Genomic DNA, 26,010 nt, shown 5'->3' with positions numbered 1-26,010 from the left:
CATCTTCAGTAGCCTGTGATGCACATCCTGATAAGCTAGGACACCTAATTGAAGAAGATCTGCAAGCGTCATGAGGTTACCTGTGAAACTTCGAACTAATGCTTATGCCCACAAGCCCAGGATTGGTGATAACAAACACACGACATCCTGCATGACTTTATTCAGTACTAGCTCGGTGGCACACACCATCGAAAATATAAACACAATTTTGTGTAATTAGCTCAATGAGCCAGGGATTTAAAATATTTTTTTTTATTTGAATTTCATTCAGTTGGCTTGTTGGAAGATGTTTCAAACACCATCAGACACTGTAAAGGAGAAAATAGACTTTGTTTTACAGAAACAGCTCTGTAACAATGTACAGACTTCATTTTAAATGATTTGGTTATATTTATAACAAACACACACAGTGGAGGATTAAACACTGTGAAACTCACTGGTTGGATGAAACAGTAGTGGCAGTTATGATTTTTAAAATTTCCTCTCTTAATATTGTCCTTCTTCAGACTTTAGCTGGTAAATGTTGCTTGGGGAAGAGATTCCAGTTTACTGGCAGGTTGAAGCATCAACAGATGTGAAAGCAGTGGCATTTGGCACTTGTGCAAGCCCAGGCATTTGAAGAGGAGCTCCCTCACAATTTTTTGACCACTGACAACCATTTGCAGTCATAAAGAAGTTAATTGCTCTGATTATTTTTATCCATGGCAGATCAGATGAAAAACTGTTTCCTTGCAGAGAAAATACTTCTTCCAACATGATTTTCTGAGAGCTGACTTGCACCCCCCACCCCAGTCACTAATAGATCCAGGAAAAGAAGAGTTCCCACAGAACCACCACCCTGTTCTTTTGTGTTTCGATCAAGAAACTCACTGCTGTAGTACCAGAGAATATCTATAACACAGCAGCTACAGTTGCCATGGGGGTAAATTTCTCAATGTCCGACTGTGATGCCGTACTTCCAGTAAACACTGAGCAGTCTGGCCATGGGAGAGTTAAAATTATGTTGCTTTTGCACCTGAAACCTGGGACTTTGGGTATCAGGCTTTCTAAATTCCCCATTCATACAAAGGCCTTCATTATGACATTGTTTGAACCATTCACCATGAGAAGCAGGGGCTCACAGACATTCTAATGGTTAAAGAACCTCGACTCGCTGCATTTCTCTTTATCTTCCCCCTCTCGTGGCTTATTATTTCCTATTTTGACTCTGCTACCATCCTCCTCTTCCTCCATTGCTTCTGGCTTTCTGGACGTGAAAACCCCCGAGTTCTTTCTTGGCTGATGTTCCCCATCAGAGAGCATGTCTGGGGGCAAGTACTTGCGCAAATGTTCTATTGTCTTTAGGTGAGCCTGTTTTTCCTGTTCCATAGAGCGGATCAGGAGCTTCATTTTATTCTCTCGGCTCAGAATGTTTTCAATGCTGGATTCCAGGTTCTGTATCTTGAAACGGGTGGCCTGTGGAAGGAAGTCAGAAAAGATTCAACAGAGGAGGCAGAACATCAGTTGTCCATTTGACAGTGGCTGGTAAATCTTTCATTGCTTCTTGCTTTGTCCTCTAATTCCACCCTCCCACCTTCTGATCGTTTCATTCCCATCCCGATCCCTCAAGTTCCATCATCTCATATTCCCTTTTGGTGCCTCCTTGTAAATTGAACCTATAATTCCAGCATAATTTCACTGCAGATTGTGCAACCATAGTCTAAATTTAAATTTAGACATACAGCAGGGTAACAGGCCATTTCAACCCTCGAGCTTGTGTCACCCGATTACACTCAATTGACCTAGACCCCTAGCACGTTTTGAAGAGTGGGAGGATACCAGTGTGGTGATATGTAATTTCACCACAAGGTCAGCAGGGGTCATCCCGGTGATCTTGTATATAAAGCAGTCCATAGCTACAGTCTAGCCCTTCCAGGTTCGTCTTGCAGAGAGACAAGACCTCTTAGTGTACATATTAGTTTATTAAAGCTGTCATACTCGCACTGCTGGTATGGTTATTGTCAGTACAATTTAATAAACTAATATCATAGCTACTAAGATGGAAGCTGCTTCTGCTCCAATGTGTATTCCCGACCACCTGGAGACACTTCCTGAGGAATGGAATCTGGGGATGACTAGCACACACTTGCATCCGAGGACAGAGACAGCGAGGGACCGCTGTACTGGAATCACGGTGGAATTCGGGGAAGACCAGAGAAGTACAATAGGGCATGTAAGAAACAGCCAAGAGCCCTGCTTGCCCGTGGGTTCACCGGTACAGGTGCCGCCGACCCTAAACCCCAGTCCGATCAGAAAGGGGCCACTACAAGCGCGGGTGGAAGGATCTCCACAAGTCGTGCTCCTGATCGCCACGTATGTGCAGAATTCTTGACCACTCCAGACCCAGGGAAAGCAGACATCGCTACCGTCACTCCCCCAGCAGCAGTTTCCCCAGTACCACGGAGACCTGATGCTACCACTGGGATCCCCCCAAAGCCAGAGACTCAGCCAACAGCCCCAAGCACCCAGGTTACTCCTCCAGCAGACACAAGCCCCACAGAGGCTCTACCAGCAGCTCCTAGTACCTCAGGGTCCACCCTTGCTACACCTAAGGGCTCAGAGACTGCAGCTTAGCCAGGTGCTGTGACCAGACAGGCTGGAGCTCAACCCCAGAAATTCCGGAGCTGGCATGCGCTTCGGCCGCTGGCAGTGATGCTTTCTGAATGACATGGAGGGAGGTGAGGCATCGGATAAAGAGCTATTAATGCTGTTGTTAGCGCAGCTGGGAGACCACCTGTGATAGTACATATTCTATCACCAATGTACATATGTACAGATTGTAGTGTAGGATGACGGTGATTGGCTGAGAGGGTAGCCATACCTACTGGCAGGTCTTAAAGGATTGCTCCTAGCCAGACCAGGTCATTCTGGACTGGTCGACCTACTTGGGATATGCTCCAGTCTTTTAGTTAATAAAAGCCTTGGTTTGGATCAACAAGTCTTTGGTTCTTTTGATGCGCTCTACAATTTTATTAACTAAAATGTTTTGAAGGGATGGAGCGTATGCTACGGCTGGAACGCCTTGACATCGACTCACAGTCGGCTATAGCCTCAAATGACTTTAAGCACTGGGTGAGATGGTTCAAAACATGCTTACATCTCTCTGACCCTGCCGTGATAGAGGACAGCCATCGACTACTAATATTGATGACTATGGTGTCCCCAAGAGTCTAGCTGAGTATCCAGAACGTGACCACTTACGCGACAGCCATGAAGGTGCTGAAAGGGCTCTACGAGCGACCAGTAAACAGGATCTACGCTCGGTACAAACTTGCTACAAGGAGGCAACAGCCCGTTGAGTCCTGTAGAGCTTATATTCAGGCACTAAGGGCAATGGGCAGGGACTGTACCTGCACAGACAGAACTGCTGCTGAGACCACAGACGATCTCATTCGGGATGCCTATGTGGCCGGGGTTCGATCGAATGAGGAGAGGCAGCGCCTGCTAGACCATGGGGGAGAAAACCTAGAGGACGTGATCCGGATTGCAGAGACAATGGAGGCTGCGGTCTTGAGTATGGACGTGTACTCTTGGGGCTGGACCCCACACTCTGACGTGAGTAGGATGCCCTCCCTCTACCCTACTACCCCCCAGCACACCAACGGCCTGTCAGCTGCCGCTAAGCTGCCCGATGCAACCCCGAAGTGTTATTTTTGCGGGAGGAACAAGTACAGCAGGTCCCAGTGCCCGGCGAGAAAAGCCAGGTGCCAGAAATGCCTTAAAAACAGCCACTTTGCTGTAGTCTGTTGCTCCAAAATGGTCACCGTCAAAGACAGTGCCTTGTGTGAAGCCAAATCGCCACCCTCCCATTCAAACACTTCTTCCCCAGAGCTCTCGTCCAATGAGAGCGAGGGCTCCACTGTGCAGCAGCGCCTGATGTCACGGGGCAGACGCCGAGCGCAGAAGGTATAATCCACCCTCGCCGCAATGACGTTCACCCTCCCTCATGAAGCAACATCTGACCAGGCCCCAGCCCCGACCTCAAAGGACGCCACTGCTGCCGACCAGGGACCTGCCACCACCATCACTGTAAAGCCCACCACCTCCATCACTGCTGCTGCTGCCGACCAGGGACCCGCCACCGCCACCGACTGGGGACCTACCACCACCAAGGCAGCTGACCAGGTACCCGCAGCTGCGACTGACGCTACCAACCCGGTATCTACCGACGCCGCCGCCGACAGCAAGCAGCGACCCCCAACACTTACTGTTGGCTAGCCGACACCCCCAGCAGGCTGCAGACAGCAACACCAACTCCTCGACATTGTCTCTTCAGGCCCAACTGTTTGCGTGACGTCATCGCCCACACGTCACGTGATGTCATCACACAGGACTCCACTGTCCCCATTACAAGTTTCTGCATCAATAACCCTCAACCAGGACTTCCTCAATCCCCTCACAAAAGCAATGGAACTGATTAAAAGTGCATGAACACTGTACCAATTGCTTTTTGACTCAGGGTCAATTGACAGTTTTTTCCGCCCAGACTGGCTATTTTCCCCACTGAACAGAGAATTTCATTGGTGACCAGATCGCACTCGACTGGGGTAAAGGGGTATTGCTTGGCGACCCTGAAAGTCCAGGGCATCACGTTCACAGACTTCAAACTATTAGTCCTTCCCCAATTGTGTGCCCCTGCACTGCTGGGACAGGATTTTCAGTGCCAGTTTCAAACCGTTTCCCTGCACTTTGGGGGGCCTCACGCTCCACTCTCTGTCTGTAACCACTCCACCCTGGAAGCCTCCTGCCAGCGGCAGCCTGAGCCACCCGCTCCCGTGCCCCGGGGCCTCACCTGTTTCTCCACCTTCCGAGTTGCTCCGCCAGCGCTTTTCGCAAACCTCACCCCTGGCTGGAAGCCTGTGGCCACCAAAAGCTGGCAATATAGTTATGAACACAAGAAATTTATCACAAGCGAGGTGCACAGACTGCTGGACGAGGCGGGGAGAAGCCGCAGATGGTGGTTCATGCTTCTGGATGCGTACCCCCTTCCACGGATCACAGATGTGGTGAATCAGATCGCTCAGTACCGTGTATTTTCCACCACTGACATGTTCGGCCTATCACCAGCTCCCGATCCGCCAAGAAGATTGACCTTTCACTGCCTTTGAAGCGAATGGGTGGCTGTATCAATTCCTCAGGGTACCCTTTGGGGTCACAAATGGCGTCGCGGTCTTCCAGCGGGAAATGGACCAGATGGTGGACCAGAATGGGCTGACTGCTACTTTCCCATATCTGGACAATGTCACCATCTGCGGCCATGACATGGAGAATCATGATGCTAACCTTGAGAAAATTTTTCAGACCGCAACTCGGCTGCACTTGACCTACAATTTCGACAAGTGTGTCCTCTGGACCACTGGGCTCGCAATTCTGGGCTGTGTGGTGAGAACGGGGTGGTCATACTGGACCCTGATCCCATGCATCCCCTCATGGACTTGCCCCCACCCCACACCCAGAAAGCACTCAGACGCTGCCTGGCCTTTTTCTCCTACTATACCCAATGGGTTCCACACTATGCCGACAAGGCACGGCCACTCATCTAGACCACCTCCATCCCCGTCAACCGAAGCCATCAAATCAACTGCATCAAATCAGACATCACTGCTGCAACGCTGCACGCTATCGACGAATCCATCCTGTTTCAAGTCGAGAGCGAGGCGCCCGACTTTGCACTGGCAGCCACTTTGAACCAGGCCGATTGGCCGGTAGCCTTCTTCTCTAGAACCCTCCAGGGTCCTGAGGGCCGACACTCCTCTGTGAGAAGGAGGCCCAGGCCATAGTCGAAGCAGTAAGTCATTGGAGACACTACCTCACTGGCAGGCGCTTTACACTGCTGACTGACCAACGCGCGGTCTCCTTCATGTTTAGCAATACCCAGCAAGGTAAGATCAAGAATGACAAAATCGCCAGGTGGAGAATCGAGCTCTCCACCTTTAATTATGACATACTGTATCAGCCTGGTAAACTCAACGACCCGCCAGATGCGTTCTTCAGGGGGACTTGCGCCAACATACAACTGGACAGGCTGCAGAGACTCCATGAGGACCTCTGTCATCCAGGGGTCACTAGGTTCGTGCACTTTGTCAAAACTTGCAACCTGAACTACACGGTCAAGGAGATTCGCTCCATGACCCGAGCCTGCCCGGTGTGTGTTGAGTGCAAGCCCCACTTCTTCCGTCCAGCGAACACCCTCGTCATCAAAGCCACCCGCCCCTTTGAGCGTCTCAGTGTGGACTTCAAGGGGCCCCTACTGTCGACCAACCATAACACCTACATCCTTACGGCCATTGACGAGTACTCCTGCTTCTCGTTCGCTGTGCCCTGCTCGAACATGACTGCCTCCTCAGTCATAGAGGCCCTGCACAGCATCTTCGCCATCTTCAGGTACCCCAGTTATATCCACAGTGACAGGGGGTCCTCATTTATGAGCGCAGAGTTGCGACAGTACCTTCTGGAGTGTGGTATTGCTTCAAGCAGGACCACCAGCTATAACCCACACGGTAATGGGCAAGTCGAAAGAGAGAATGCCACCGTCTGGAAAGAGGTTACGCTTGCCCTCCGGTCCAAACGTTTCCCCACCTCTCACTGGCAGGACGTGCTCACTAGTGCCCTACATTCCATCTGCTCCCTCCTATGCACCGTGACCAATGCCACCCTCCATGAAAGGATGTTCTCTTTCCCAAGGAAACCTGAAACGGGAACGACCATACCGGCGTGGCTCACGGTTCCCAGTCCAGTCCTCTTGTGATGCCACGTCCGGTACTCAAAGAATGACCCCTTGGTTGATCGAGTGACTCTGCTCCATGCGAACCCGCATTATGCCTACGTTGAGTACCCGGACGGGCAGGAGGACACAGTCTCGGTAAGGGACCTAGCCCAAGCCGGATCAGGCGCAACAGTGCCTTTAACCCAACCTCCCCCTATTTCTTCTCCCCCAGGTCATGTGCTTGAACAGAGGGACCAGCACCACCCCACCAGCTCAGGCCAGACTATCGACCACGCCGTTGAGGAATTGAGCAAAGCAGTGGCCGCACCCTTCGAGCCTGCCGACGACACGACTCTGGTGTCCCCAATCCTGGCACCACGACGTCACGCTGGATGGTCAGGCCCCCAGCCCCTAACCTCCATCCACCCCGGCGTCAGTTCTCAAAGAAGGGGCGAATGTGATAGTACAGATTCTATGACCAATGTGTATATGTACAGATTGTAGTGTAGGATGACTGTGATTGGCTGAGAGCATAGCCACACCTACTGGCAGGTCTTAAACGATTGCTCCTAGCCAGACCAGGTCATTCTGGACTGGTCGACCTACTTGTGATATGCTCCAGTCTTTTAGTCTTTTAGGCTTGGTTTGGATCAGTAAGTCTTTGGTTTTTTTGACGCACTCCACTCCACCCTTACTCCCTTATACAGGATGCCAGGTCCTATCAAGAGGCAATGAGCATTTTACAGAGGCTTTACAGTAAGGGGCATAGCGAACTCCACTCCCAGTACAGACTCATGATCAGATCACAACGTCGGGGAGTCTGCCAGAGTCTTTATACTCTCAGAGAGAGCCTTGCTCTCTCCACACGTCTGAGTGAGCACCAGATCCTGTTAGCAGCCAGCAGCCTTGTGACTGAGGTAAAACAGTTTTGCAGGGTTACTCTAGAAATCCAGGGCACAAAATATGAAGGGTTCAAATTACTAGTACTCCCTCACCTCTGGGCCCCGGTACTAATGGGGTTAGATTTTCAGTGCCAGTTAGAAAGCATTACAATAGTGCACAACGGGCCTCACCCCCCGCTACACCTTACGAAGAAACAACACTGCAGCCTGTCTGTCCTGAATATAGAACCCCCTCCGCTGTTCACACACCTGACCCCAGAATGCACACCAATAGCCACAAGAGCAGGAGGTACAGCCTGAGGGACAGAGCCTTCATTAGGACAGAGGTCCGCAGTTTACTACAGGAGGGCATCATAGAGCAGAGCACCAGCCCACAGGAGAAAAATTGTGCATGGTAGTGGATTACAGCCAGACAATCAACAAATTTACACAACTAGATGCCTACCCCCTGCCACGCATAGCAGACATGGTCAACAACATTGTGCAGTATAAGGTGTTCTCCACCATAGACCTGAAGGCAGCATACCACCAACTGCCCATTAGAAACAGCAATCGCATTTACACGGCATTTGAGGCAGACGGCAGGCTGTATCAATTTCTGGGACTCCCCTTCGGTGTCACCAATGGAGTGTCCTTGTTTCAGAGAGAAATGGACCGAATAGTAGATAAGTTCCAACTGAAAGCGGTGTTCCCCTACTTAGACAACGTGACAATCAGTGGCCTCACTCAGGAGGATCAAGACATGAATTTAAAACGCTTCTTCCAAGCACCCGAGGAAAGGAACCTAACATACAACAGGAACAATTGCGTCTTTAGCACCAGGAAGTTGCCAATCCTGGGCTACATAGTGCAGAACGGGGAAATCAGCCCAGACCCAGCCTGTATGCACCCTCTCCTAGACCTCCCAGTGCCACACATGCTGAAAGCACTAAAAAGGTGTTTGGGACTGTTCGCTTACTATGCCCAATGGGTCCCCAACTATGCCGAAAGGGCCCGCCCACTTATAAAAGCCTCAGTTTTCCCACTGTGCCCAGCAGCCACCAGAGCATTCAGGGACATTAGGGACCATATTGCTAAAGCTACCATGCGGTCCATAGATGAGTCGATCCCGTTTCAAGTAGAAACGGATGCATCCGGTGTGGCTCTGGTAGCCATGCTAAACCAAGACGGATGACTGGTGGCCTTTTTCTCGCGAACCCTGCAGGGGTCAGAGGTAAGACATTCAGCAGTAGAGAAGGAGGCCCTAGCCATTGTGGAAGCAGTAAGGCTCTGGCGTGCAAAAACTTCACCCTCGTCATGGACCAACGGTATGTGGTTTTTATGTTCGATAACCAGAACAGTGGGAGAATTAACTACGACATTCTATACTGCCCCGGGAGACACAACGAGCCCCCAGATGCGCTGTCCAGAAGGCCATCCTTAACCACACATCCCAGTTGCAGAGCTTGCACAATGAGCTGGGACACCCGGGGGTCGTTAGACTGTTTCACTTCGTTAAAACCCAAAACCTCCCATTTTCGATAGAGGAAGTGAGGTCAGTGAACAAGAGCTGCCCCATCTGTGTGGAATGCAAACCACAATTTTACTGGCCAGACAAAGCCACCCTGATAAAAGCTACCAAACCTTTTGAGCGCCTCAGCCTCAATTTTAAAGGCCCGCTTCCATTCAATAAAAGAAATGTCTATTTCCTGAACATAATAGATGAATATTCTCGTTTCCCCTTCACAATCCCGTGTTCTGATGTATCAGCAGCCACTGTTATAAAATGCCTCCAACCCATCTTCAGCATATTTGGGTACCCGAACTACATACACACAGACAGGGGTGCTGCATTCATGAGCGCAGGAGTACAGCAATACCTGCGCAAGAGAGGGATTGCTACCAGCCGCACTACAAGTTACAATCCCAGGGGGAATGGACAAGTCGAAAGGGAAAATGCCACTATCTGGAAAACGGTCCTCTTGACTTTAAAAGCAAAAGACCTGCCTGTAACTAGATGGCAAGAAGTGTTGCCAGAAGCCCTACACTCTATACGTTCTTTGTTGTGTACTGCCACTAACATGACCCCACATGACCGTATCTTTTCTTTCACAAGGAAAGCCACGACGGGCTCAGTGCTGCCTAAATGGATGATGACACCGGGACCTGTTCTCCTCTGCAAGCACTGCAGACCCCACAAAACGGACCTGCTGGTGTATCAAGTGGAGTTGAGGCACACGAACCCTCAGTACGCCTTCGTCACATTCCCAGATGGAAGAGAAGACTCGGTGGCCACCAGGGATCTCGCGCCGGCTGGATGTGTGAACACAGAGGAAACACAGATGTCTATGGATCAACAAGGAGCACAGCAGCAGTCACTGGAAATAGTCCATTGAGTCACCCCAGAGGACTATACCACCCACCCCGAAAATCAGGACCCTGGGTACGCCCACTCCACAAAATATCACCACCCTAGACGATGTCAGGACCTAATCCCATACAATAGGATCCTCAGCCCACACGGTCACATGGCCATCTAGTACTTCCCACTCTCACACCTCCACCAAGAAAGCCTGAAAGGCAGACCGCACTCCACAGCCCTATACCACTACCGAGGAGGTCCAAAAGGCAACGGAAGCCATGAAAAATTTTGGACTTATGAACTTACAAACAAGGGAAGGAGGGTGGGGGTCATTTCAATTTTTTTAAGGGGGGGGTGAATGTGTAATATGTAATTACACCACTAGGTCACCAGGGATTATCCCGGTGACCTTGTATATAAAGCAGTCCAGAGCTACAGTCTAGCCTTCCAGGTTCGTCTTGCAGAGAGACAAGACCTCTTAGTGTACATATTAGTTTATTAAAGCTGTCTTATACTCGCACTGCTGGTGTGGTTATTGTCAGTATAACCAGAGCATCCGGAGGAAACCCACATAGACACAGGGAGAACATACTAGGGAGAACTCCCTACAGGCAGTGCCAGATTCAAACACTTGTCGCTGGCACTGTAACAGTGCCTTGAGGTGGAAGATCACCCCTAGTGGTTGGGATGGAAATGCAACCCAAAGCACACCTGATCCGATCTCCAGAAAATTTCCACACACCCGTACTTTCTTAAACCATTCATCATTGAATGATACACAGGAAAGGGACTCTGCCTGAAATTTACTTTCTTCTCCTGCACCAACAACCTCATGACCAGCTGTGATCAGCTAACAGCCCCCCAGTTGATCCATCAGGGAACTTTGGAAGCTTCCATGTACTGTGCAGAGTTCCTGGAATCAGTCACTCTGTTGTTTCGTTCACAGGATGTGCATTTCAGTAGCAAGACTGGACACTCATTACCCAATTTCTCCTGAACTAAGCACTTGGTAGACTGTTTCAAAGGACTGTTAAGTCAACCAACTGACAGCTGTGTTTTGTCAGGATTTCAATGTCACAGCCTTGGAGGTCTTTCTAGCTGCAGACCCTGCTGTCATCAGAGAAACAACAGGAAGATGGTATAAAGGAAGATTGCTCTGCACACTGTTCCTTATAATAGAGCAGATCAGCTGACGACCAATGATCACCTTCCTTTAAGAACAGTAGTTTCCTCACATTTAGGAAATAAATCTCCCACAGACAGAATCAATCTGTCAAGTCCCAAATATATGGCAAGTAGCTGCGTGCGCCCAATTTATTTGCATTTGAGGTGCCACATATCACCTCATCAGTTTTAACTGTCAATGCTATTGGATTGAAGCCAGGCAGAAGACATCTTGCTAGTGGATGTGTTCTTTGTGTCCATTGCCACCACCTTACAGATCGACTGTGATATTTGGGCCAGCTGACTTTGCCGCAGACACCGATTCAAGAGATTAGATTGCACGTTTCTGCCTTGCCCCTACACCAAAAACTAGCTTCCATTCTGACCTATGATTGGTCAGTGGCAAACTTGCATCCAGGAGGAAGGGCATTCAATCCAATCTCACACCTTTAAGCACATAATCCAGGCTGCCACTTCAGCGCAGTACTGCAGGAGAGCTGTAAAGTTGGAAATGCCAACTTTTGCACAGGTCATTTAATCCAAGACCTTTTTTTTGTCTTTGCAGGAGATTAAGAACTCCATAGGCAAACCTTTCCCCATGTCTTTGCCAGCATTTACCCTGAAAAGCTGTTGACAGCTTCTTTTTGGGATCTTGCCAAACACAAACTGTTACATTTGTTAAAATACACATCACAAGGTCTGAAAGACCTTTGGAATTCTCAAGGATATAAAAAGCCCATGTCACCTGAAAATGAATTCATTCACTCATCTTCTTTCTTGCAAACAGAAAAAACAGCATCGTGGCTGAGAGCTTATTCCAATGAATAAAAATAAATTTGATTTGACAGATTAACGGAGAAAATACACGGTAGACATTAACAATCACCAAATGTCATCAGCATGCACAATTGACCAATTTGAAAGTGTTACTGTTGTTACCTGGAGTTTCTCCAGTAACTCCATGTTCTGCCTCTTGAGCTGACTGTTTGCTCTCTCCAGTTTCTCCAAGCGATCCCCCTCATCACACGGTGATGCACCCTCCACCATCTCATCTTGCAACACGTGGTATTCTACCTCATAGGCATGGAGCTGTTTGGAGATATCCATCTCAAACACCTGCAATACATCCAGAAATGATTTCACCATAAACTGTGAGGAAGGTGCCTCTTGTTTTATCACCGCTGCTTGAGGATCTTGTTTGCTGCTGTTCAATAACTGGGACTAAACTGGGGGCTTGGCAGCCACATTTAAATACAAGCTACTGCTGACCATTGAGTTAAGATCAATCCCATTGATGGCAAAATAATACCAGTTACTGGAAGAGCAACAGGGAGTTCATAGCACCTTTCCATCATTAGCCTGGAATTTATTATCTGGAGCATATACATTGCAAACTAAAAACTGTAACTAATAATTGTTCGATGATTCACCCTAGTCTGGACTCACCCTCAAAAAACATGAGAATACATCTTTCTTCCTCTATCAGTTATGAAATGTGGGTGCGATTGAATTGCCTCCCTGGTGCTTAGGGTTAGAACTGATGTGATTTGTGGTCCTGACATAAAATTTAATCTAGGGCAATCTCAAACTTGTGCAAGGCAGTAGGATTTTGGCTGTGCCTTTAAGGAGAAAGGGATAGAGAGTGGAAAGCTTCATTGTGAGAATCTATGTTGGCTTTCATAAAGAGGGGATTGGCGTATAGGCCCTTCTGCAGTTATACAGGGCCCTGGTGAGACCCCGCCTGGAGTATTGCGTCCAGTTCTGGTCTCCAAACTTGAGGAAGGACATACTAGCTATAGAGGGTGTGCAGCGCAGATTTACAAGGTTAGTTCCAGGGATGGCAGGGTTGTCATATGCAGCAAGGCTAGAAAAACTGGACTTGTATCCATTGGAGTTAGGAAGGATGAGGGGGGACATGATTGAGGTATACAAAATCATCAGGGGGATAGACAAGGTGAAGTCTGATTACTTGTTCCCAATGATGGGGGAGACGAGGACTAGAGGGCATAGTTTAAGAATACGGGGTAGGCCCTTTAGGACGGAGATGAGAAAGCATTTTTTTACCCAGAGAAGTGTGAATCTGTGGAATGCTCTGCCACAGAGGGTGGTAGAGGCGGATTCGCTGACTATGTTCAAAAGAGAGTTAGATAAGACTCTTGTGGGTAACGGAGTTAAGGGTTATGGGGATAAGGCTGGAAAGGGGTACTGATGGTAATGATCAGCCATGATCTAAAATGGCGGTGCTGGCCCGACGGGCCAAATAGCCTACTCCAGCTCCTATTGTCTATTGAACAGCTAAGCCGTGGTCATGAGGAAGTGACTGAAAATCAGGGACACACAAGAATTGTGACTCAGTGAAGAGATCAGACATGGGGTAGACTCAAGGGTCACATAGGGAATGCAAAAATAGTATGGGAATTTTTAAATGAAGGTGTCCAAAGTGGACTTAGAAATTTTTTAAAAAACTTTTCAAGCAGTCTTCATCAAGACTCTGGGGGAGGGTGGTGGTGGGGGCTAACTGCTTATGCGTGATCCTATAGAGAATCCTGTTCCTATAGCAGGAATAATTCCTAATTTCTAGCCAACCTTTAACAGGTTAGCTTTTGATACAGGCATATGCTTCCATCACAAGGTCTGAGAAATTGCTTTTTCCATATGGTTGAACAATGTTCAATTCCTCTTGCAATTGATAAGATAATGGCAAATATCATTTGCACTGCACCATATCCAGAAATGGCTATGCCCAACACCTGCTCTCAACAGCCTCCCATTAAAATTTAACAGCAGAGGTTATCATGGTGGTAACTGGACCAACCACATAAATACTCAAGCCACAAGAGAAGTCTGGGATTAGGCATTTAATGGCATGTTACTCAGCTTTTGACTTCTCTGAGTCTTTTCATGCACAAGTCAGGAATGTTCTCCACTTGCCTGGATGAGTGCAGTGCTGACAACATTTGAGGAAGTTAAATACTCCAAGGCTGCCAACCTAAATGGCACTTAACCAATAACCCTAAAAATTAATTCCCCCTACCACTGGTGCGCTGCGACTGTTGCGTGCACCACATGGAAAATGCACTGCAGGGACTTGGCGAGTTGCACCCACCAGTCCTGTGACTCTGACCAGCAAGCAGGTGCACGGGAACACCACCACCTCCATGTCACAGAACTGAACTCCCTGCCCAACAGCACTGTGTGAATACCTTCAACAGAAGCATTGCAACATGGGGGCAGCTCACCATCACTTTCTCAAGGATAAATTGGGGATGGGCAATAAATGCTGACCTAGAAAGCAACTCCTATCTCTCATGAATGAATGAATGTCTAAAAAATGTTCATTGAGAAGAATCCTTAAAGTATTGCCCAGCAGTACAACATAAACATGTTAAACAAGCAATAAACCATACTGAATAATATCGACCAGGTTGAAGACAATTGTACTAACAGCACTACTTAAGTGATCAATAGTGTCATAAACCTTGGTCATTTACTTCATAGAGATCAAACACTTCAAGGCTAGTCTGTAAATTGCAAGCAACATTAGCTTTATTTCACCCTCTGAGTAATGCTTGACTATTAATGGTCTTGTACTCTGCTACAGCAGGATTTATGGAACAGCACACACCAGGTCAGGCTGAATTTATGGCCACAGTTTCTTTATGATATCAGAAGCAAGCACTTGGGCAATAAAATGCCAAATTGCTGTCTCAAGTTGCATGTTCAGTTTAAAACTGATATATCTCTAGGATACATTGTAGTTGTTGTCCTTGAGGAGGGGGGGGGGGGGGTGAAGACAGGGGGTGAAATAAATGCAAAAATGCTTCATTTTCATATCTCCATCCTGATCATGTTTTCAGTTTTAAAAGAACCAAAGAATAAAACTCTATTAATTGGCCATTAGTTTTCAGTGGAGGAAATGTAAAGATTAAAAAGTTAATTTCATGAGGTGGGGGAGGGAACATTGTTGGTGTAGGGGGCAGCACAGTTGGCATAGCAGTTAGCGCAACACCTTTACAGCACCAGTGATCGGGACCTGGGTTCGAATCCCACACTGTCTATAAGGAGTTGGCATGTTCTCCCCGTGTCTGCGTGAGTTTTCCCCAGGAGCCCTGGTTTCCACCCAATCTTCAAAACTTACTGGGGTGGGGGGTGGGGGTGTAGGTTAATTGGGTGTAAACTGGGCAGCACGGACTCATGTGCCGAAATGGCCTGTTAACGTGCTGTATGTCTAAATTTAAAATTTTTCAGGGCGAGGCAACTTCATCCAGTAAATAATCAAGTTCATCGTCATATAGATTGTGTTTATCTGTAGATCCTCCACGCCCTCTCTCTGTATCTGACCTTTTAAAATCATCAGAGAGGACTGAACAACGTGAATCCTGCCCCTGGTTTTCTGAGCTCGCTAATACCGACAGTACCTGGGTAATCGTCTTCTCCATCTGTGAGTCACTCAAATTTGGAATGGTGGACTTCAGGAATTCAACGATGCTCTCAAAGCTGTCACACTGCAGAATTAATGCTTCATGACTGCTCAGCAAGCTGAGAGCCACCTTAAATATCACGTCAGTCCCTTGAAGAAACATTATATCTGTTTTTTTTGGATGAGAGAATAAAGAACCATGTTAATCAGAACAAGTTAAAGTTCTTATACATTCACTTGTAAGTGGAAACTAAAAAAAAAAGTTTTTTTTTTGCCTTTGAATTAAATACTACACGACAATGCTACAAAACCTTAGGATCCCAGCCAAACCTATTCCTGCAAGGAGATCTCACAGGAGCCACTTGCTAAAGCAATTTATGAAAAAACTGCATGCTGTTTAGCTGTGTTGGCTTTCCAACAGTTATATTCACATCAACACTGTCAAACATGACAATCCATGTGCCACTCAGGCACTACTCGAAAACATTATCCAACAATATCCTGTAACCTAGTCGGCTATGGGCCAAGACTCACAATTGCCAGGAGCTGAGAGCTGGAATATTAATCTGCCATCCTGAGCAAGCAATAGCCCAGTTGAGTTAACACACAGAACAGCAGACAGGAGCTGCACTCCAAAAGAGCAGTAAGGATTCTGTCACCATGGTTTTCATTATTCTGTTGGAATTCTATCACAAATACAGATGCAACTGAGAAAATCAAGATGATTCAAAACCATAGTTAAGCTTGGCATTGGGTATTTCACTTATTCCATAATGACTGTGTTTCCCAGGTTACAACAGTGCCCTTGCTATTGGCTGTTGTCTGTTATTAAGGCATGAAAACCCCACACAAGCTTGCAAGCATTGGGAATTTCATTTTGCATAAGATACTAAGACCTACAGGGTAATGAATCGTCCATTGTAATCAGAACTTTAATTGCTGAAGAGGTCTTAATCCTTTCAAAATCCTTTACTGTCGCAACTTCCACGTCAATCTTCTGCTAAAAGCTTGGTAACTTCACGCAAATTTGCCTGCGATTTGGACTCCTGGTAACGAGCAAATTCAAGCAAGTGTGTGTGAGCATGGAAGTCCCACCCGTCTGCACTGGCATCAGCACTGAACCCTATTGGTGGAGTGTGAACTGCCCAATTTCCCAATCATTCTGTTGGAAAAACCTTTTAACGTGGAGGAATGCTGAAGGGAAAAGGATAAACATAACAGCTTTTAATTCAGTTTTTAAAATTTAGACATACATCACAGTAATAGGCCCTCTCTGCCCACGAGTCTGCCCCACAGATACACCAATTAACCTCCATTTCCCACAGGTTTTTGACAGGTGGGAGTAAGCCAGAGTACCCGGAAGAAATCCATGCAGAGATGATTACAGATGTCATTATAGATAGTGCCGGATTCTGTAATAGCATTGTGCTAACTGCTAAGCGAAAGATAATTAAATACATGTAATTAAGTGCCACAATTAATTAAATATGTGAAATGTTTTTTTCTTTGATGCTTTAATTTTAAAAAGTGAAATCTTAAATGTTTGATAATATTTGTAATATTTGATAGTCTAACATTAAAATTGCAAACAATGGGACGTTGGAAGAACTCGGCAGGTCAGGCAGCATCCATGGAGAGAAATGAAGAATCATTATTTTTGGGGTCAGGACTTTGACTGACATTTCAGCATGTGCAGTTCTTGTGTTTCTCTTGTTCACTGCTCCTCAGAAAAGTCAAGCAGCATCTGCAGAGAGGCCTGGCCTGGGGAGTATTTCCAGCATTTACTGTTATAATTTCTTGGACATTTTTGATTTCAGCCTGGTAGTGTGTCTTACCCAGCTGACAAAGCAACTCTGTGGGCGGGTTTGCTACAAATGATTAGAAGGCCACAAGCCAATCAGTTTGGAACCACCTTCCTCAGTTAAGGGTGGGTATGGAGACGTAGAGGCCGGTGACGTGGATGGAAAGTCACAATGAAAAAAGTTCTGTTTGTTATTTAGTATTTAAATCAATGTTGCCAATACAGAGCAGTTAGTTCACAGACATATTAAATTTGAACTCAAATAAACCAATGGTGCCACCATGTGGTCTTGGTGTTTAACAGCAAGTAAAACATAAAAGTCTGCAGAAGCTGTGATTGTAGTTGTAACGAGCTCAGAGGACCCCAAAACCCAGCAGGAATAGATATCCACCAAGACAAATGGTTACTTTCACAGAAGTTGCTTTTAATTATCTTTAAACTTAAAAACAGAATCACATTTTAACTTATCACTATTGACTTACCGTAAATCTGCGTGTATAATGCGTTGAGTATAAAGCGACACCCCCATTTTTGAGGGGAAAAAGGGAGAAAAATACGACACTCCTCCCCTCGCCCACCTGATTTGCACTGCAGTCTCTCTCCCCCTCGCCCGCCCGATTCACGCTGCCGTCTCTCTCCCCTCTCGCCCGCCTGATTTGCGCTGCCGTCTCTCTCCCCCCTCGCCCGCCCGATTCGCGCTGCCGTCTCTCTCCCCCTCACCCGCCCGATTCGTCCTGCTGTAAATATGCGTGTATAATACGACTCCCTACTTTGAACTTGATTTTTGGTACAAAAGTTTTCGCATTATACACGCATATTTATGGTAACTAACCTATCAGCCCACTTCTATTTCTAAGCGCACATGTATGTTGTGTGTGTGTGTGTGTGTGTGTGTGTGTGTGTGTGTGTGTGTGTGTGTGTGTGTGTGTGTGTGAGTTCAGAAAAGTTCTTTGATTCACAGTCAATTTTCATTTCTCATTCCTCCAAATTCACTGGTTGCAGGCAATTCTTAATACTGTACACAGAATTTAATATTTATAAAATTCACTAGGCTTTGGTGTTTGAAAGGTAAATGGCTACCGCTCAGGAAGGTTCTTGTCGGCTTTCAGAGAGATTTGTTGTATGCTGGACACCCACAACTGATGCCTTTTTAATCCGTCACTTCAGTGTCTTGCCGAAGAAACTTGCTCCCTCAGGGATCTCCAGATGATAACCTCTTTCTTTCAGGTCACCACAGAGTTCCTTTTTGTTTCTCTTATTTCAAGTGAAACATTCGACAGCCAGTCCTCTCCTCTTGCATGAACCACAAGGGCTTTGACCAGGCTGAACCAAGCACTCACAACCCATCTTCCAAATGGGGGTTTCCACAAGCTTTCCAGCTTGTCCTGTTCCAGTTCCAGTTGCTGCTGCTGACTGTAACACTGTAGAACTGATCTTTCTCTCTGAGAAAAACATGTTTGACTCTCTCTGCTTGCAAAACCACATGACCCTCCTAGAACAGCAAGTTCTACTCCAGACAATCTGTAGCTCCAACAAGTTCTTTCATCTGTTGCCTTTTTGTAAACAACAATCCATTAGTGAAGTCTCTTGGGCACTCTCCAAAGCTTTTGCAAAGACTTTGGGGCCGACATGTCTAGCATGAGCAGAGCAATAGTATTTTAAATAAGATGTTTTAAAGTGTTTGTATGCGACCTTCTCTAAAACAAAACCTACCCCAATTTATCTCCCAAAAACATATCTATAATCTGTCACAGTAGCATACACACCAAAATGCTGGAGGAATCAAGTGGTCTTTTTAGCATCTATAGAGGCAAAGATATATTGCTGGCGTTTCAGGACTGAGGCCTTCATCAAGGAATAAGCAGAATAAGTCTCAGAATTCAAACAATGGGGGAGGAACCCAGACCAACAAAAGGTGTTAATCGGATATGATAAGGAAGAAGGTAAGAATTTATCATGTCTCTGCGACAGGGAATGGAGAGACGATATGGAAAGAAGGGAGAGGGGGTTAAAAAACCACCGAAGTCAATATCAATGCCACCAAGTTCGAGGGTGCCCAGTTGGATGATGAGGTGTTGTTCCTCCAATTTACTGGTGATGTCAGTCTGTCAGTACATGAGACCGTTGGCAGAAATGTCGCCAAGGGAATGGGATGGAGCACTGAAATGAGTGGCCTGCTACTGGGAGATCCATGCTATTGTGGTGGACAGAGCCAAAGTGTTCAACAAAGGGACCTCCCAGTCTGTGTCCAGAATCTCCGATGGAGAGGAGGTAGAGGAGACCACAGTGGGACCACAGTAGATGACCCCTGCAGATTCACAAGTGTAATGTTGCTTCGCTAGGAAGAACTGTTTGGGGCCCCGCATGATGGTGAGGGAGGAGGCATGGGTGTAAGTGGAGTATCTCCTGTGGTCACAAGCATATGTCCCAAGGGAATGATTGGTGGGGAGGGAGGAGAGGACAAGGGAATCACGGCGGGAGCAGTTCCTGCGGAAGGTGGAGAGGGGAGTAGAGAGGAATACGTGTCTAGTGGTGGGATAACGTAGTAGGTGGCGGAGATGTGTTAGATGCAGAGACTGGTGGGGTGAGAGGTGAGGACAAGAGGAATCCTATCTTTGTTTGTGTGGGGCAGGGCATATATGAGGCTAATTGAGTATATGCGGGTGAGTGCTGAGTTGATGGTGGTAGAGGGAAAGCTACGTTGTTTGAAGAGGGAGGACATCTCTGATGATCTGGCATAGAAATCCTAGGTGCAGATGTGATGGAGAAATTGAGAGAATGGAATCCTTACAGGGGACAAGATGGGAAGAGGTGCAGTCAAGGTAGATGTGGGAGCTGGTGGGTTTATAGAAGATATCTGTCGAGAGTTTGTCTCCTGAGATGGAGACAGAAATATCGAGGAAACAGAGAGTGTAGCTAGAGATGACCAAGTGAATTTGAAGTCGGGGTGGAAGTTGGCAGGACCAAAGTAATCATCGTTGTAGCAGAGAAAGAGTTGAGGGGCCTTGCCTGTGTAGGCTTGCTGCATGGATTGCTCCAAGTAGCCAGCAAAAAGGCAGGTATAGCCGGGGCTATGTGGGTACCCATGGTTACCCCTTCAACCTGGAGAAAGTGGTATGAATCACAGGAGAAATTATTGAGGGTGAGAACAACCAGAGGAGGGTGGTGGTGGAGGGACACTGGTTGGTTCTATTGCCCAGAAAGACTAGAAGGGCTTTGAGGCCTTCAATATGAGGGATGGAGGTGTATAGGGATTGGATGTCCATGGTAAAAGTGAGGCGATCAAGTTCCAGGAACTGGAAGTTGTTGAACTGATGGAGGGCGTGTAAAGTGTTTAATAGCAATGGAACTTGATAAATATCTTACTAGCCTCTTGATGTAAATATACATTTTTTTGCTTATGCCAAAGAATCACAGAATAATTTTATGATTCAAAACAAGACAACTTGTCCTATGTCTATTCTGGTTGAGAAGGAGCTCTGTAGCCTAATCCTTCCATTCAGTTTTTGGTCTGCTTCCTTATCATGGCTCATCAACAGCACATTGGGCATTTATTAAAATGTAGTGGGATTTCTGCCTGCACCGTCTGTTCAGGCAATGGGTTCCAGACTCTGGGATTTAAAAAAAAACACTTCTTCATCTTCTCTTTAACTTTTCTACCAATTAATTTAAACTGACATCTCCATGGCTTTTAATCCTTCAGCTCAGAGGAAAAGGTTCTTCCTACTTACCTTATCCAGAGCCCTCAATGTTAAGCAACCCGATTAAATCTCCTCTAAGCCCTCTTCATTCAAACGGTAAAGAGGAAACCTAGTTTATCCAATTCTGTCTCCCAGCTAACAATTTCCAGTCCTGCCAACATCCTCAAAAATCTCCTCTCAAGTGCACTCACACCCTTCCTTCAGCACAAGTCCTCCTGCTCTCAAATAATATGCCTTGGCAAATAAAAAGCCAGCATGCCCAACTCTTCTTAATCATTTTATCGACAAGTCCTGCTACCTTTAATGGTCTTCAGACATGCACTTCCAAGTTCCTTATGTTGCTCCACAGCATTCCATATCCTTCCACTGAGTCAACGTGCCCACTGTGTTGTTACACCTCTTATTATCTCACACCTCTCCAGATTTGATTCCGTTTGCCACTTCTTTGCTCAACTGAGCAGGCCTTGTATCTTTCTAAAAGTCGAAAGGGAGTCAAATGTCAAGAGGAGAGGTGACACCCGACTGGATCAGTCATGACCTTATAGAATGGCAGACGAAGCTTGAGGAAATAAGAGGTGCACTCATCTCTCTTTTGTTCTGATGTTTTTCTCGTTTGCTGATTGGTTACACATCCAAGCCTAATCATTCAAGTGCATTGGATTTGGCTGAGATAGTCCAATGATTGGACACATGTCTTTTTGCCACTGTATCATTCCTCAATGCAGCGATTAAAGTGTTACTTGGTGTCAATGCACAATTCCTGCAATCATTTTATTATTTTGAAATCTCATAGGTTGGCTACACAAAGTATGCTTTTCATTTGAAAACGTTCTTGAATAAAATTATGAACTTTCACAGTTAAGACTATCAACACTGCAGTCAGCCAACACATCATTGCAAAGTCTCCAATCCTAAGGTTATTCAAAATCAGCAAAGATTTTGAGCAGCAAAAATGGGGAAATGTTGATCAGTGTATAGAAGCTGAACTGCTCCAGTGCTCAGTTCCAACTGCTGTGCCATTTCACGTGGATTGCTGCTGTGCTGAATTATTTGTCTCTCGGGATCTGATCGTTTTTTTGTGTCTCTGACAGCCCAGGAGAAGGGAAGGACAAATATTCCAGTTTTACTTCATCTATGGCAAAGAGAGAGCCTATTTAACCCACTGCATCCATGCCTGCCAAAAGGAAAGTGATTTGGGACAATGCTACGTCTCTGATTCTGCTCCGCAGCTTTGCCGCAGATTGAGTTGGTTCAAGGCACGCACCAAGATACAGTGAAACTTTCATTTTACACGCTACTCATCTTGCAAGCAACTTTCTCAACAATAGGAGATATTGGTTGTTAATGGATGGAATTTGGTGTGTGTGATTGCTTGGGCTGCATTAATTATGGCACTTCAAGGATGTACAAATGAAATATGATGAGGATTTTTGTCTCTTCCACTCTTGCGAGCAGTGAGTTGAAGACAGCACTTTGAGGCAATTCCCTCCTAATTTTATTATTATCCTTTCTGCTGAGAGAAGAAGGTCCTCACTGATCACCTTGACTGTACCTTTTATAATTTAAATTTTTCCTCAGCCTCCTTTGATCCAAAGGAAACAATTTTTTCCATATAACCTAACTCTCCAGTCCTGACAACATTCTGGTCAATGTCGTCAGCCATGTATCTTGTGCCATCACATCCTTTCTTTAGTGTGGTTACTATAAATGCATCTGTTTCTCCAGTTTAATCAATGTTTCAAAGCCAATGTCTTATAATGTTTCTTTTTATTTACTATTTCTTTTTAAGATCATATACCAAATACCTTCTTAACCAGATTATCCTTGAGAAAGATAGGATTTATATGGAAGTTCCATTTGCAATATTGCTGACAGACAATGAGCAGATGGTGAGAATGATTTGGGACTTCTTCGATCATTAACAACATGTGAACATTTTGTGCTGCCACGGGTAACAGTCTTGTTATGGAATCACGTACCATGGAAATTTGCCTTTTGGTCCTACACCAGTCCTATCTTACTGTCCCCATGGTGCTATCAACTCTGCGACAAATTCAACCCCTCATATACAGCGAATATACAGCAGCCAATCAAGCTACCAATCTGCACGTCTCCAACACACAATCTCAAGCAACCAGCATATTCACTTAACTGGCATCTAACAATCCCCTCAGGTGCCAGATACCGGGGTATTTGTTTTTTACTGTATCTGTATTTTGGATAATTGTATCCATTTTTATATTTTCCTCTGACAGGTCATTCCAGAAACAGACCACCCTCTGAGTGGAAAATGTCACCCCTCAGGTCCCTACTGAATCTCTCCCCTTTAACCCATGCCCTCTTGCTCTAGAATTGTTTACCCTGGGAGGGAAAAAGGTGTGAGCATTCACTTTATCCATGCCCCTCATGATTTTTTTTAACCTTTATGCGGTTACCCTCAACTCCTTTGTTCCAGGGAATAAAGGCTCAGCCAATCAACCTCTCCCTAGAACTCAAGCCCTCCCGCCATGGCTACATCCTGGTGAGTGTCTTCATTTCTAGGAATAGGTTTACCACCCTGACTGTTGCCAGGAAAAGCTTTGTATCATCAGCTTTAGAGATCAGAACATGAAAATATTACTTACCAAAGACTCTGGCAACAAATCCCAGAGGGAATTGTGAGGCATAAAATGTGAGAAACCATGGGGCTGCATAGAGGCTGGGGCTGACCTCATTTTCCTCCAGGTGTATGTACAGATCCCGGTGATAGTCGTGCAGTAGCCTCGATAACTGGTACATCTGAATCTGGGCAAAGAGAATTGTGACTTCAGCAGATTATCCCAGACATAGATATCCTGGTGTCTCATTCACCCACCCATATATGCATGTGCACACACACACACACACACACACACACACACACACACACACACACACACACACACACACACACACACACACACACACACACACACACACACACACCCGCCCACCCACCCACCCACACACACCAGAATAATAGAAATGTCTGCAATTCGGCACCCAAAACTGGGATGATTTAGATCAACTCTACTCCCTGGTTTTGATCATTTGGTCCTCAGCCATGCAGGTTATTACTCTCCAAGAGCTCATCCATATACTTTTTAAACATGGCAGGAATTTATGCTCCCACCCTCCTTTCAAACAGAGAGCTCCAGACCCTGACCAGTTCAAATGAAATAAACCATTCCTCGCCTCTTTCTAATCCTTCCAACAGTTCACTCTACTAGATATACTGGTTATCATCTTCTTTTCCTGGGGATGCGGGCCATTCCAGTTCAACACCTCATAATTTTGCACATATCAAGTCAGCGTTCACTTCGTTCTCTTTGTTCTACGGATGGCAATTCCAGTCTGGACAGTACCATCATTGGCTAACCCTAGCACATACATGGAAGAGGTGAGCATGGTGCACACCTTTGGAGATCATTGCACATTGCACCTGTCTGAGCATCTTCATGCTTTAGTGTGACAGAAAGAAGGAGAATCTAGATGGAAAATAGCAGACTTTGTGAAACACATGCTGTACCCTTTTCTTTTATCAAATACTCCTTACTAAATGCTGGACTTCATAATGGACAGATCAAAAACTGCATTGCTATCACATTCTCAATCCTAACCTCGATTCAAATATCTTAATGACAATATTCTTCAACAAAAATAAAAGTTTTAAAATTAAAGAATTTCTTCAGAGGAAATTAAATTTAACATCATTGTTCCCTCAGTGCTGGTCAAGAGGCTACAAACTCTGGACCTCTGCAACTCATCCTCAACTTCTTCATTGGAAGACCACAGCCAGTATGAATTTGAAACAATGTCTCCGGCGCACCCCAAGAATGCGTAATTAGCCCACTGCTCTACTCATTATACACTCGTGATGGTGTGGCCAGGCACAATTCCAATGCTATCTACAAGTTTGCTGATGACACCACAGTTGTCGGCAGAATCACAAACAGCAATGAGGAAGTGAACAGGAGGGAGACAGATCAGCTCGTTGCATGCATGGTGTAATAACAACAACCTTGCGCTCAACATCAGCAAAACCAAGGAGATGATTGTGGACTTCAGGAGGAAGTCAAGGGAACATGACCCAGTCCTCATCGAGGGCTCAGTAGTGGAGAGGGTCAAGAACTTCAAATTCCTGGGTATCAACATCTCCGAGGATCTGTCCTGGAGCCTCCATGCTGGTGCAATCACGAAGAAGGCTCACCAGCGGCTATGCTTTGTGAGGTGCTTGAGGAGATTGGATGTATCACCAAAGACTCACGAAAACTTCTACAGGTGTACCGTGGAGAGCATTCTGGTTGGTTGCATCACTGCCTGGTATGGAGGCACCAATTCTCAGGACAAGAAAAAACTCCAGAGGGTTGCTAACTCGGTCTGCGACATCACAGTCACCAGACAACACTCGATCGAGGACATCTACAAGAGGCAGTGTCTTAAGAAAGCAGCCTCTATTCCCAAAGACCCCACCACCCAGGCCATGCCCTCTTCACTCTGCTACCCTTGGGGAAAAGTTACAGGAGCCTAAAGACAAGCACTCATTGGCACAAGGTCAGCTTCTTCCCTGCTGCCAACAGATTCCTGAATAATCAGTGAACCAAAGACACTGCCTCACTTTTCGCACAGTTTCTTTTATTTATTGTTGTAAGGCCTTTTATATGAATGTTTGCACGAGGACGCTGCTGCAAACACCGAGTTTCATGACTTGTTCACAAATTCTGGTTCTGAATACTTCTGATATTGAACTTTTTTTAATATTTGCGTCCATCAGTTTGAAATCTTGTCTTCAGTAGAGCCTGAAGGAATGAGTTGCCCTAAAACAACGATTCTGGACAGAGCATCTTATAACCGAATTAACCTCACACCTCATGGGTTGTCAAAGCATAGCTAAAATTATTCAGAAGTCACATTGGAT

The 26,010-nt window shown here is 46.1% G+C and overlaps 1 protein-coding gene across 7 annotated transcripts in view; it reads right to left on the bottom strand.

Moving 5' to 3' along the window:
* Window positions 1–236: 236 nt before the first annotated feature.
* The window catches only part of tbc1d4 (TBC1 domain family, member 4), a 240,678-nt gene continuing 214,904 nt past the window's right edge, over window positions 237–26,010 (bottom strand). For 6 of the 7 annotated variants that reach the window (XM_069890555.1, XM_069890556.1, XM_069890558.1 and 3 more), the window contains 4 exons: window positions 23,699–23,858; window positions 15,571–15,740; window positions 12,092–12,268; window positions 237–1,455 (listed from right to left, as the gene is read on the bottom strand). In XM_069890555.1, the coding sequence (XP_069746656.1) occupies window positions 1,129–1,455; window positions 12,092–12,268; window positions 15,571–15,740; window positions 23,699–23,858 (834 nt within the window). In that variant the 3' untranslated portion in view covers window positions 237–1,128. Of the gene's footprint in view, window positions 1,456–9,833; window positions 9,940–12,091; window positions 12,269–15,570; window positions 15,741–23,698; window positions 23,859–26,010 lie in introns of all 7 variants that reach the window. The other variant, XR_011341992.1, reaches the window with a different exon arrangement.

The sequence above is a fragment of the Narcine bancroftii genome, chromosome 7 (genome assembly GCF_036971445.1).
Source record: "Narcine bancroftii isolate sNarBan1 chromosome 7, sNarBan1.hap1, whole genome shotgun sequence".
In the NCBI taxonomy this organism is placed as follows: Eukaryota; Metazoa; Chordata; class Chondrichthyes; order Torpediniformes; family Narcinidae; genus Narcine; species Narcine bancroftii.
This window is presented reverse-complemented; position numbering and strand designations above follow the sequence as displayed.